We start from the raw sequence: 11891 nt of genomic DNA on the forward strand, positions 1-11891 counted from the left end.
TGGAGCTCCAGTGGCCCTGCCTGCGTTCTTCCAGGGAACTTAGTCTTACTGCGTAGGTTGAAAGGCAACCTTCCTTTCTCTGGGCCTCCAGTTACCCTCTGTGTGACTTCCGACAGTTGGGCCAAAGGGACAGTTGTGATCCTGCCAGCCCAGAGCCATCGCCAACTCTGGGCCTCCTCGGTACCTCACATAAGGCTCCTCACGGCTGCCCAGCCTCCTGCCCTTGCTTCATGGCCTCTGTCCATCTACCCTGTGTGCCAGCCCTCCCAGCAGCCCGAGGTTCACCCACTGATTTTCCCTTCTGTCCGGAGACTGTGGATTGAGGGGTCTGGGCATCAGGACTAGACTCACCCCCGGACCTAAGAGCAGGAAAGCAGCTGCTGGTTTTTCCAGGCAACTGGCACAGAGACCTAAAATGCTGGAAGGCCCTGGACCCGGCCCTGCTGGACTGAGGGCCCACCCTCCACCTTGAGTGCTCTGACAACTGACCTGCCCACCAGCAACACACCTGCTCAGGAACTCTGTCCCACACAGTCGGTGGCTCCCAGTTCATCTGCTGGCCTGGGGCTTGGGGACTTAGAACAGAGCTCAGCCTGTCCCGGGGGGCCTCAGGCCCTAGGCGACGTCAATAAAAGGGGGCAGGAAGCACTGTGTTGCCACACAAGCAAGCTTGGGTGCGCCCCAAGATTCAAATACCTTTTATTAGACACAGCCAGGGAGAAGGGACCACTGGAGTCCACACAGGGACCCCAGCCTCCAGGATGATGGAAGGGAGGGGCTAAGAGGTTAAAAGCACTGAGCCTGGGCCAGTGGGCTTAGCTTGGGCCCAGGGAGTCCTCAAACAGGCTGAGGAGGTTCCGAGGTTCAAAGGCGGGGAAGGTGCCCCGAGGGGGCTCTGAGTCAATGTCACTCAGGTCCAGAGCATCCCTGAGGGCAGGAAGAACAGAGAAGTGACTCAGGGCCAAGAGCTGCCCCCTCCCACCCCAGGACCCTGGGCCAGCTCACCTTGGCGTGTGCCTGCTCCGGGGGGCAGGGGAGCCACTGCAGGGGGTGGAGGTGCTGCTGGCAGCCCTGGCCAGAACGGCCTCTGGAGACAGCGAGGGCCTGGATTGGGGTGTAGGGGGTGGGCAAGACCAGCAGGCTGTGGAGGGGAGGGTAACGGAGCAGCAACGCCCACCTGTCCCTGGGCGGATCTGCCTGAAGCAGGCGGGGCTGGTGCCGGACAATGGGTGTGCGGTGGAGTTGAAAGAAGGGCTTTGACAGCTTCCAAAGTCCACCTGACTGCACACAAAGGCCACCTCTGTCCCTTAGAGCACTGAGGCTCTGACTGAGCTGACTGAAATGATCTTGTGGTAAATGAAGCTCATCTGGCACTCCGTCTGCTGTAATGTGCTCCCGGGGGTGAATGGCGTGAACCCTCCAGAGAGCTGCCTGCCCCGAGCATGTGCTTTCCTTTGCAGTAGTTTCTTAATTACGGCCTGTCACTTGGCCACCAGGCACCTGGGACTAAGGAATTACTCCTCCCAGGGAAGGGGCTCGCCAGGCTCTGGGGGTTTTGTTCCCCAGAGGAAAGATGACGCCTTGTCTTCGGGTGGCGGGGGTGGGGGCTGCACCGCCCGCCTCTCGGCAGTGCAGTGGGCCCTGTGCAGCCCCCCAGTGTGGCAGCACCCTCGGTGGGAGGCTGCCAGTTCTCTGCTCAGTACAGACCCTGCTCTGTGCACCAAGTTTAGAAAGAACTGCATTCAAACTAGGCCAGGCCACACCCCCACCAGCCTTGGTTTCCTTCCCGGGGCTTGAAGGCGGCCAGGTCTGTGGGTGCGTTCCCAGTTCACCACGCTGACGCCTGCCCCCCTCCCTGCCCTCAGCGGCCACTCCCGAGTCCTCACCCACCCTATGCTGTCGTCGTCCCAGGTGCTGGAGAGGCTGCGGTCCAGGAGGAGGCCACAGGGCGGCGACCCAGGTGGGGTGGCCGGCGGACCCGGGGGCTGCAGCCAGCTGGCGGGGTGCGCCAGCCCGTGCCAGAGCCAGCAGAGCAGGGAGAGCAGGGCCTGCAGGGACAGGGGCTCAGGGGAGGCCGGGCAGGCCCTGGGCAGGGAGCAGAGCCAGGCGGCCCATCACCCTCCCCCCTTACCTGCCACAGGGCCCAGCCTCGACTGAGGGCCTCGGCAGCCATGAACCACAGGACGCTCCAGGGCCGTGGCTGCCTGAGCACGGGCAGGGCCAGCAGGGCCTCGGCGGTGGCCCGCAGCTTGGGGTCAGGCTCCAGCATCGTGACGAGGACAGAACGCAGCTCAGAGGACAGCCCTGTCCCCGGGCAGGGCCACGTCAGGGGCAGGGCCTTGCACCTCCCAGCCCCTTGCCACCAGCCACCCCGACCCCCAGAGCCTGTCCTCCCCGTGGCAGACAGCCCCCCGGCCCTTGCCCCCCAACTCACCAGCCGTGAACTCAGGGGGCAGATAGCCCTGACGCAGCCGCTGCCAGCCCTCCCCACCGCGGGGCAGCTCCATGTTGCATGCCACCTCCAGGATGGTGAGGCCCAGGCTGGGGGACGGGGACAGAAGCGGGGCGGGGAGGGCCGTGAGATGCAGAACCCAGCAACTCGGGTTGACCCCACGGAGAGGGCTGCTGGCCTCCACCGTGAGCCAGGGCCCTGGGGGAGGAGGGGCTGATGACAGGGACCACTTCGTGGAGCGTGGACCTCCGGGCCAGCACAGCTCACACACCACCGTGGTGAGTCCTCCCAGCAGCCCCCGCCCCCACGGGACTGGCACTCTGGTTGCTAACAGTGACTTAACAGTGAGGCTCTCCTCGTCCTGTTGAGGTGACCAGGTGCTACTGTCAGGCAGGGGAGGGGTGACTGGCTTGGACCTTGGAACCCAGCACCTGGTCCAGGCCCAGCTTTACCGCCTGCTAACTGTGGACTTGGGGAAAATCTCTCCACCTGCTGTCTGTTCCCCTGTAAATGGAGTAATACGGTCCCTCCCAGGGACCAGTGAATCACGCAAGGTGGCTCCTGAGGTTTCTCTACTTAGACAGCCTAACTCTCCAGGCCCTCTCGATTGGAAGGCGGGACCTCCATCCCCCTGAGGCAGGGTCTCCTGGCCTGAAACCAAGTCTTCCTGACTCTGGGCTGGGCTGGTGTCCCTCTGCTGACCACACCCCACCCACCAGGAAGCGCCCCCAGCCCTCACCTGAACACGTCTGCTGCTGTCCCGTAAGAGCCCTGGAGCAGCTCGGGAGCCATGTAGCGGGGGTCTCCTTCCTGGGCCTCGCTAGTTCCCGACGCGCCCAGCTCGACCAGCAGCCCGAAGTCGCCCAGCTTGCAGCGGCCCCGGGGTCCCAGGAAGATATTGGCAGGCTTGACGTCCAGGTGGACCAGGCCCTGGCCGTGCAGGTGGGCCAGGGCCAGCAGGGTATCCCGCAGGTAGCCCCAGACCTGGGTTTCGGGCAGGCTGGCGCCCCAGGCCTCGCAGTGCTGCTGCAGGCTGGGCCCACACAGCTCCGTCTGTAGGTACAGGATGCCGCCCTCCTCCCAGGCTTGCTCCAGCCGCACACAGCGCGGGTGCTGCCCCACCTTCTCATGGCCACCCACCTCGGCCAGCTTGCGGGTCCGGTCCTTGGGGCCCCGGAACGGCGACATGGAGCGCTTCACTGCATAGAGCCGGCCGTCTTCCTTGGAGCGCACCTGGAAGGGAGGGGGCACAGGCACTTGGGACCACCCCGAAGTTCAGTTAAGATCTCAGTGTGCAGGAGGTGTCACATGGCAGCCACTTTAGAGGACCCCCTGTGTGTGCAAGAGCAAAGCTGGACAAACCACACCACGTGCCAGTTTGCTGGAGACCCAGCGATGGAAGAGACAGGGCAGACCTCTAAGTACTGGTCCGGGAGGATGTGTTAGATGAAGAAGCTGCCTAGAGAATAGCAAGGCAGTGTGGTCTGCATGCAGCCTATGAAATGGTTTCGTCTTTATGTGGTCAACTCCAGAGAAAAGTCTAGAAGCAAGACTCCCACCTGACAATCATCTGTTTCCTCCAGAAAGGAGAGCTGACCTAGGGGTTCCTGTTTGTACTTTTTAACAAAATTGTCTTCATGTAGTACTTGTGTAAGGAAAACTACATTTTAAAGTAAATATACATGATTGGAAAATATATTTTAAGGAACAAAAGGTGGCATGGAGGAGTTGCCTGAATGCTTGCGGCTGGAGGGAGATGGGGGCGGTGGTTCTGGCTCAGGGGCCAGGTGGAGCTGCCAAGACCCCCAGATGGCTGGCTCCGGGCAGGAGGAGATGGCAGGCAGGAGCCACCGCAAGGCATGCCAGGCTCTGGACAAGGGGAGAGTGTGTACTGAGGGGCCTCAGAGGGGCCTGTGTAGGGGGGTATGAGAAAGCAGCCAAGTCCAGCACTGAGGGGAGCCTGCCAGCCTGTGAGGGGGGCCGTCAGGGGAGGGTGGGGAGCAGGCTGCCTGGACACCCTCCCACCCTGGCTGGGGTAGGGTAGCCACGGCAGGGGGGACCCCAGACAGACCCACAGAGCTGTCACCAACTCACCTTGAAGACCTCCCCATAAGAGCCGTGGCCCAGGCGGCCGAGCCTGTGGAAACTCTGCTGGAAGAAGGACTCCGGTCGGCTTGGGTCATACCCGGGGCTCTGCAGGGGCTCAGAGGCCTGGTCCCGGAACGACACCCGCCGGGCGTGGGGCTGATGCCAGCCTGGGGTCCGAGGAGGGAAGAGGCGGCTGATGGGGATGCTGCCCTTGGCAGGGGGCCGGGGTGGGAGGCTCCGGCTGAGCCCTCTGGGCCTCTTGAGGGAGAAGCCAGGTTCTGCATGGCGGAAGTAGGCTGGGACTGGGACGGGAGTGCCACCCAGGGGTGGCGGGGTGCCCTCGGCGGGCATGAGCATGTCCAGCACAGGCACCCCGGGAGGCAGAGTATGGTGAGTCACTCAAATGGCGCTTGGTCCTGTGGCCCCAAAGAGGCTGCAGAAGACAGCCACATCGACACCACACACACACTCCGCTTTAGACATGGAGGCCGCGGCACCTCGAGCACCTGCAGGAAAAGGTATACAAATGAATGCCCTGTCACTGGTCCCCGAGGGTAGAAAAACACAAACTGAAAACCACAGCGTCCTGTCCTGGAGGCTCCCACAGCCCGACAGAGGTTAACCAAGGCAGGTTCTGAAGCCAGACCACCTGTGTGCACAGCCCTGCCTGGGTAGCCTTAAAATATCCAAGCTTTGGGAATTCCCTGGCAGTCCTGTGGTTGGGACTTGGCACTTTCACTGCCCTGGCCCAGGGTCCAATCCCTGGTCAGGGAACTAACATCTCCCACGCCACATGTGCTGTGCTGTGCTTAGTCGCTCAGTTGTGTTCGACCCCTTGCAATCGCATGGACTGTAGCCCGCCAGGCTCCTGGGGCATGGCCAAAAACATTAAAAAAAAAAAAAATTAAAACTTACAAAAAAAAGGTCCAACCTCTTCCGAGACTGTAAGGTAAAAATATTAACACAGGCCCATTACCCCTTATCTCCGATTCCAAAGGAAAAAAGAAAGTCTGAATTACAAATGTCTTTCTTGTTTCCTTTTTTGTGGTTGAGCTGCTAAAACTCAGTTAGTGGGGTTTCTTTCCAGCTCCATGTGGCAGAGGCTAAGCTTCCACTGAGTGTAGCAGAGAAACTGGGGCTCCCTTCTTTCACCAGCCACTCATGGGGCAGAAGCTCTAACTGAGCTGCAGTACAGGAGCCCAGCAGTTCAAGTCCCAGCTCATTCCTCAGGAGAAGATCCCACACTGGCAAAGGCCAGCCAAGAAGCCTGGGGACTACTGCCTCACTCTCAGGCAGCAGTGATATTCAGAGACAGGCTCCACTGTCCATGCCCCCAGTTCAGAGATTCTGCCCAGGGGACAGGCAGGTCAGGAAACAGAGAGCTCCAAAGCTCTCTCTGCAAAAAACTGACCTGACTAGTAACAGAGTATGAGAAGTTCAAGCCTAAAGGTACTCTTAAAATCAATGGAGGCTTTGCTAATAAGCAATTAGCAGGAAGCTGGTACTTCCGTTAGTGCTATTGGCTGAACCACAGGCCAGCTAGTGTACCAGATAGAACTATTGGAAAGATATATCTAAGATGAGGCTTCCTGGGGTCAGAACAAACTTAAGTCTGGAACTCCAAAGATACCCCTTTAAAGTCCAAATTTGATTTGATCAGTCTATGGAGCAATTGATGCTCCAGGGCATTGTCAAAAACAATAGAGCAATCAGCCAGCAACTGGTGGGGCCTGACAGCTGGGTATGATCAGGGAAGAGACAAACAGAGCACCCCTAAAACCACTAGTGTCCCAGGGTGACTGTGCACAGGCCCAAGGCCAGGGCCTCTGAGGAGCAAAGTCAAAGGCTTCACATTGCAGAGGAAAGAGACATCACTGTTGTGGTCTGGCTGGTCACTAAACGAACAAGCAAATAATCCCAAGCCCCCAGATGCAGAGTGAGGAACCAATCTAAAATGTCCAGTTTTCAACAACAAATTACAAAGTATATAAAGACATAGGAGAGTGTGACCCATACACAGGAAAAAAACACAGCAGAATCTGCCTGTGAGAAAGACCAGATGTCTTTAACAGACAGACTTCACAGTTGTTCAGTTGTGTCCGACCCCCTGGACTGCGGCACACCAGGCCTCCCTGTCCTTCACCATCTCCCGGAGCCTGCTCAAACTGATGTCCATTGAGTCGGTGATGCCATCCAACCATCTCATCCTCTGTCATCCCCTTCTCCTCCTGCCTTCAATCTTTTGCAGCATCAGGGTCTTCTCTAATGAGTTAGCTCTTCGCATCAGGTGGCCAAAGTATTGGAATTTCACCTTTAGCATCAGTCTTCCAATGACTATTCAGTGTTGATTTCCTTTAGGATTGACTAGTTTCATCTCCTTGTAGTCCAAGGGACTCTCAAGAGTCTTCTCCAACACCACAGTTCATAAGCATCAATTCTTTGGCACTCAGCTTTATGGTCCAACTCTCACATCCATATATGACTACTGTAAAAAGCGTAACTTTGACTATATGGACCTTTGTTGGCAAAGTAATGTCTCTGCTTTTTAATACGCTGTCTAGGTTGGTCATAGCTTTTCTTCTAAGGAGCGTCTTTTAATTTCATGGCTGCAGTCACCATCTGCAGAGATTTTGGCGCCCCAAAAAATAAACTCTGACACTGTTTCCCCATCTATTTCCCATGAAGTGATGGGACCAGGTGCCATGATCTTCGTTTTCTGAATGTTGAGTTTTAAGCCAGCTTTTTCACTCTCCTCTTTCTCATCAAGACACTCTTTAGTTCCTCTTCACTTTTTGCCATAAGGGTAGTGTCATCTGCATATCTGAGGTTATTGATATTTCTCCCAGCAATCTTGATTCCAGTTTGTGCTTCATCAAGCCCAGCATTTCATATGATGTACTCTGCATATAAGTTAAATAAGCAGGGTGACAATATACAGCCTTGAGGTATTCCTTTCCAATTATGAACCAGTCCATTATTCCATGTTGGATTCTAACTGTTGCTTCTTGACCTCCATACAGGTTCCTCAGAAGTCAGGTGATGTGGTCTGGTATTCCCATCTCTTTAAGAATTTTCCAGTTTGTTGTTATCCATGCTTTAGAATAAGCAATGAAGCAAGCCACTATAAATAATGTGCAGAGAACTAAAGGAAGCCATACTTCAAGCAAACACGATGACAACATCTCAACTAAGTAGAGGATATCAATAATAAGATAGAAATTATAAAAGAAGCAAATGCAGAGTTGGAAAAGTACAATGTAACTGAAATGAAAAAAAAATCACCTAAGGGGTTTGAAAGTAGATTTGAACTGGCAGAAGAAATAATTAGTGAATTTGAAGATAGATTGATAGGAATTATGCAATCTGAAGACCAGATGAAGAAAAGGGAAACAAGCTGCAGAGAAATATAGGATAGCATTAAGTGAAGAAAAGTTATGACAAACCTAGACAGCATATTAAAAAGCAGAGATATCACTTTGCCAACAAAAGTCCATATAGTCAAAGCTATGGTTTTTCCAGTAGTCATGTACGGATGTGAGAGTTGGACCATAAAGAAGGCTAAGGGCCAAAGAACTGATGCTTTCAAACTGTGGTACTGGAGAAGACTCTTGAGTCCCTTGGACTACAGGGAGATCAAACCAGTCAATCCTAAAGGAAATCAACATTGAATATTCATTGGAAGGACTAATGCTGAAGCTGAAGCTCCAATACTTTGGCCACCTGTTGCAAAGAACCTACTTAATGGAAAATACACCAATGCTGGTAAAGATCGAGGGCAGGAGGAGAAGGGAGCGGCAGAGGATGAGATGGTTGGATGGCATCACCAACTCAATGGACATCAATTTAAGCAAACTCCAGGAGATAGTGAAGAACATGGAAGCCTGATGTGCTGCAGTTCATGGGGTCTCAAAGAGTCAGACACAACTTGGTGACTGAACAACAAAGTGAACCAACATATGCATGATGGGTACACCAGAGAAGAGAAGAAGCTAGAAAAATATGGATTACAACTTCCCAAATGTGATTGTAAAAATAACCAAGAAGCTCAATGAACGTCAAGTAGGATAAATGGAGATACACACACACCGAATCAAAAGTGCCGAAAACCAAACATGAGGGGAAAATCTTGGGAGTAGCAAGAGGAAAATGACTCATTACTGAAAAGGCCCACCCTGCCTTGACGTAAGGAGGGACATGAAGATCAGTCGAATAGAAATGAGAGTTCAGAAATAAACCCTCACACTTAAGGAGTCGATTGATTTTCACAAGAGTGCCAAAAGAATTCAGTAGGAAAGAAATAGTTTTTTCAATAAATGGTGCTGGAACAATTGGGTGTCTACATGCAATACGCATTTAGAAGAAAAATCCGACCCAGCTTATTCTTCCTTCTAAGTATAAACATTCGTATAGAAATACTAATGTATTTGATTATGAGATGATGTCCCAGATGCATGAATGGGTAGTGTTACATATGTTGGTTGGTTGATTGGTTTAGTTGCTAAGTTGTGTCCGACTCTTGAGACCCCATGGACTGTAACCTGCCAGGCTCCTCTGTCCATGGGATTCTCCAGGCAAGAATACTGGAGTGGGTTGCTATTTCCTTCTCCAGGGAATCTTCCCGACCCAGGGATTGAACCTGGGTCTCCTGCATTACAGGTAGATTTTTTACCAACTGAGCTATGATGTCTTACATGCACCCTATTAGCTTTCTAAAACTGGAGACATTATAGAATTTAGACATTTAGTCCAGGACACACACCTGGACTCAGGGGCTTGTGGACCTGTAATGCTGGCTTCATGGAAGGCTTAGTCTAGCATCTGGTATGCAGATCCCTCAGTTCAGTTCAGTTCAATTTAGTCGCTCAGTTGTGCCCGACTCTTTGCAACCCCATGAATCGCAGTACGCCAGGCCTCCCTGTCCATCACCAACTCCCGGAGTTCAGTCCCAGACTCACGTCCATCGAGTTAGTGATGCCATCCAGCCATCTCATCCTCTGTTGTCCCCTTCTCCTCCTGCCCCTAATCCCTCCCAGCATCAGAGTCTTTTCCAATGAGTCAACTCTTCGCATGAGGTGGCCAAAGTACTGGAGTTTCAGCTTTAGCATCATTCCTTCCAAAGAAATCCCAGGGCTGATCTCCTTCAGAATGGACTGGTTGGATCTCCTTGCAGTCCAAGGGACTCTCAAGAGTCTTCTCCAACACCACAGTTCAAAAGCATCAATTCTTCAGCGCTCAGCCTTCTTCACAGTCCAACTCTCACATCCATACGTGACCACAGGAAAAACCATAGCCTTGACTAAACGGACCTTTGTTGGCAAAGTAATGTCTCTGCTTTTGAATATGCTATCTAGGTTGGTCATCACTTTCCTTCCAAGGAGTAAGCGTCTTTTAATTTCATGGCTGCAGTCACCATCTGCAGTGATTTTGTAGCCCAAAAAAATAAAGTCAGCCACTGTTTCCCCATCTATTTCCCATGAAGTGATGGGACCGGATGCCATGATCTTCGTTTTCTGAATGTTGAGCTTTAAGCCAACTTTTTCACTCTCCTCTTTCACTTTCATCAAGAGGCTTTTTATTTTTAGTTCCTCCTCACTTTCTGCCATAAGGGTGGTGTCATCTGCATATCTGAGGTTATTGATATTTCTCCTGGCAATCTTGATTCCAGCTTGTGCTTCTTCCAGCCCAGCGTTTCTCATGATGTACTCTGCATAGAAGTTAAATAAGCAGGGTGACAATATACAGCCTTGACATACTCCTTTTCCTATTTGGAACCAGTCTGTTGTTCCACGTCCAGTTCTAACTGTTGCTTCCTGGCCTGCATACAGGTTTCTCAAGAGGCAGGTCAGGTGGTCTGGTATTCCCATCTCTTTCAGAATTTTCCACAGTTTATTGTGATCCACACAGTCAAAGGCTTTGGCATAGTCAAGAAAGCAGAAATAAATGTTTTTTTCTGGAACTCTCTTGCTTTTTTCATGATCCAGCGGATGTTGGCAAACAGATCCCTCAGTATCTGTTATATAATGCTCTGAGTAGTAATTGAAAGAATACACAAAAGACAGTGGTCCCATGGGTATAAATGACTTTTCTGTTGGAGTAGAGAGGGCTATTGTGTGGCTATAATGTTATAATTGAAAGAAAAAAGCGGGGGAAAAAAAAAAGAAGAGTCTAATCTTGAGAGGAGCCACAGTGTATCAAAAGGAGTCCATACTCAGCACAGGGGGGTGAGTCAGTAACTGAAACTGGAAGGAGCGGTCATCTGAGGGTGTCCTCCAATGCCTGAGTAAGTGAGGGGTGAGGGGAGGGACCCCACGAGGGCTTGCATGGAGAACTCACCCTGCAGTCTGTGGGGACGCTCCCTCTGCCTCTATCCATCTCAGGAATCCTATCCCAGAGTTTCTCAAAGTGAGGGACCAGGGTGTCAGGACCCCGTAGGGTGCTCGTTGAAAGTACGGCCTCCAGGCCTTAAACCAATTCTCACACCATCCCACAGTACTTAAACGTTCTAGCATGGCCAAACAGCTTTGGGGGTGGGGGAGGTAGGAGAAGTTGGGGCTCCCGGTGAATCCAGGGCGGCCCGAAGCAGAGGCCAGGCCGGGATGACCTTTCAGGGGCCTCACCCTCTCAGTGGGTAGGATGCCATCTGCTGACCACCGTCTACCGCACTAGACTGTGAGTTCCTCCAGGGCAGGGCCGAAGCTGATTCACCTCCGTGGGCGTGGGGAAACCCTGGCGAACAGAGTGGAGTAGACCTGCTGTCACGGGGGAGGAGCTTTTCTTGGGGAGGGCAAGTAAAGGAGGAGCAGTCGCCGGGGTAAGGGGCTCCCAGCAAGGGGGATAGGGAGGCCCGGCGAAGGAGGCAGGAGCGGCTAGAGGGGAAGTGGGCGGAGCCGGCCGCGCAGAGGGGGCCCAAGGACGGCTGAGCAGTGGGGTTGGGCTGGCCCAGGGAGGGCTGGGCTGACGGAGGGGTGAGGAGGGAGGCGGGAAGGGGTTGGGGGTGAGGCAGATCCAAGGAAGGCCAGTCAGGGGGACTAAGAGTTGTTCGGAAGGCGGCAGAAGGGAGGAGAGGGCGGTCCCTTCCGGGAACCCTCAGGGCCGAGTGTGGGCTCACCTGAGGCGGGTGGGCGGGGCGCAGCTCAGCAAAGTCCCAGATTCCGGGTCAGCGGAAGGCGCGGGAGACCTCGGGGCGGTCAGGCGGGCCGCGGTCTTCGGCCCACCGCTCCCCACACCCGGGCGGGGGGACTCTCGAGGGGGAACGGCCCGTGAACGCGCGCGGACCCAGCTCGCGCCAAAAATTCCAAACCGGCCTCGAGGCCCCGCCCAGGAACGCCTCTTACCCCTACCGCCTCCCCGA

The 11891-nt window shown here is 54.1% G+C and overlaps 1 protein-coding gene across 2 annotated transcripts; it reads right to left on the reverse strand.

Annotated features, from left to right (window-relative positions):
- Positions 1 to 653: 653 nt before the first annotated feature.
- Positions 654 to 11843, reverse strand: PKMYT1 (protein kinase, membrane associated tyrosine/threonine 1). 2 transcript variants are annotated; one of them, XM_010840336.1, is made up of 9 exons: positions 11649 to 11843; positions 11158 to 11266; positions 4547 to 5046; positions 3192 to 3685; positions 2435 to 2541; positions 2132 to 2304; positions 1891 to 2048; positions 1006 to 1104; positions 654 to 927 (listed from the first exon to the last, which is right to left on the reverse strand). In XM_010840336.1, the coding sequence occupies exons 3-9, from the start codon at positions 4895 to 4897 to the stop codon at positions 816 to 818; spliced, it is 1494 nt and encodes a 497-aa protein (XP_010838638.1). In that variant the 5' UTR covers positions 4898 to 5046; positions 11158 to 11266; positions 11649 to 11843; the 3' UTR covers positions 654 to 815. The 2 variants fall into 2 exon arrangements, with proteins under 2 accessions (XP_010838638.1, XP_010838639.1); XM_010840337.1 differs by lacking the exon at positions 11158 to 11266.
- Between the last annotated feature and the right edge of the window lie 48 nt (positions 11844 to 11891).

Source organism: Bison bison, unplaced genomic scaffold, assembly GCF_000754665.1.
Source record: "Bison bison bison isolate TAMUID 2011002044 unplaced genomic scaffold, Bison_UMD1.0 scf7180017864144, whole genome shotgun sequence".
NCBI classification, from domain to species: domain Eukaryota; kingdom Metazoa; phylum Chordata; class Mammalia; order Artiodactyla; family Bovidae; genus Bison; species Bison bison.

Excerpts from the sequence above, each read along its gene's own strand:
- PKMYT1 (XM_010840337.1), bottom strand. The coding sequence starts at position 4,897 with ATGCTCATGCCCGCCGAGGGCACCCCGCCACCCCTGGGTGGCACTCCC. Across the intron at positions 3,686-4,546 it reads CTTATGGGGAGGTCTTCAAG|GTGCGCTCCAAGGAAGACGG; the intron begins GTGAGTTGGTGA and ends CCTCCCTTCCAG. Across the intron at positions 2,049-2,131 it reads GAGGCTGGGCCCTGTGGCAG|GCCCTGCTCTCCCTGCTCTG; the intron begins GTAAGGGGGGAG and ends CTGTCCCTGCAG.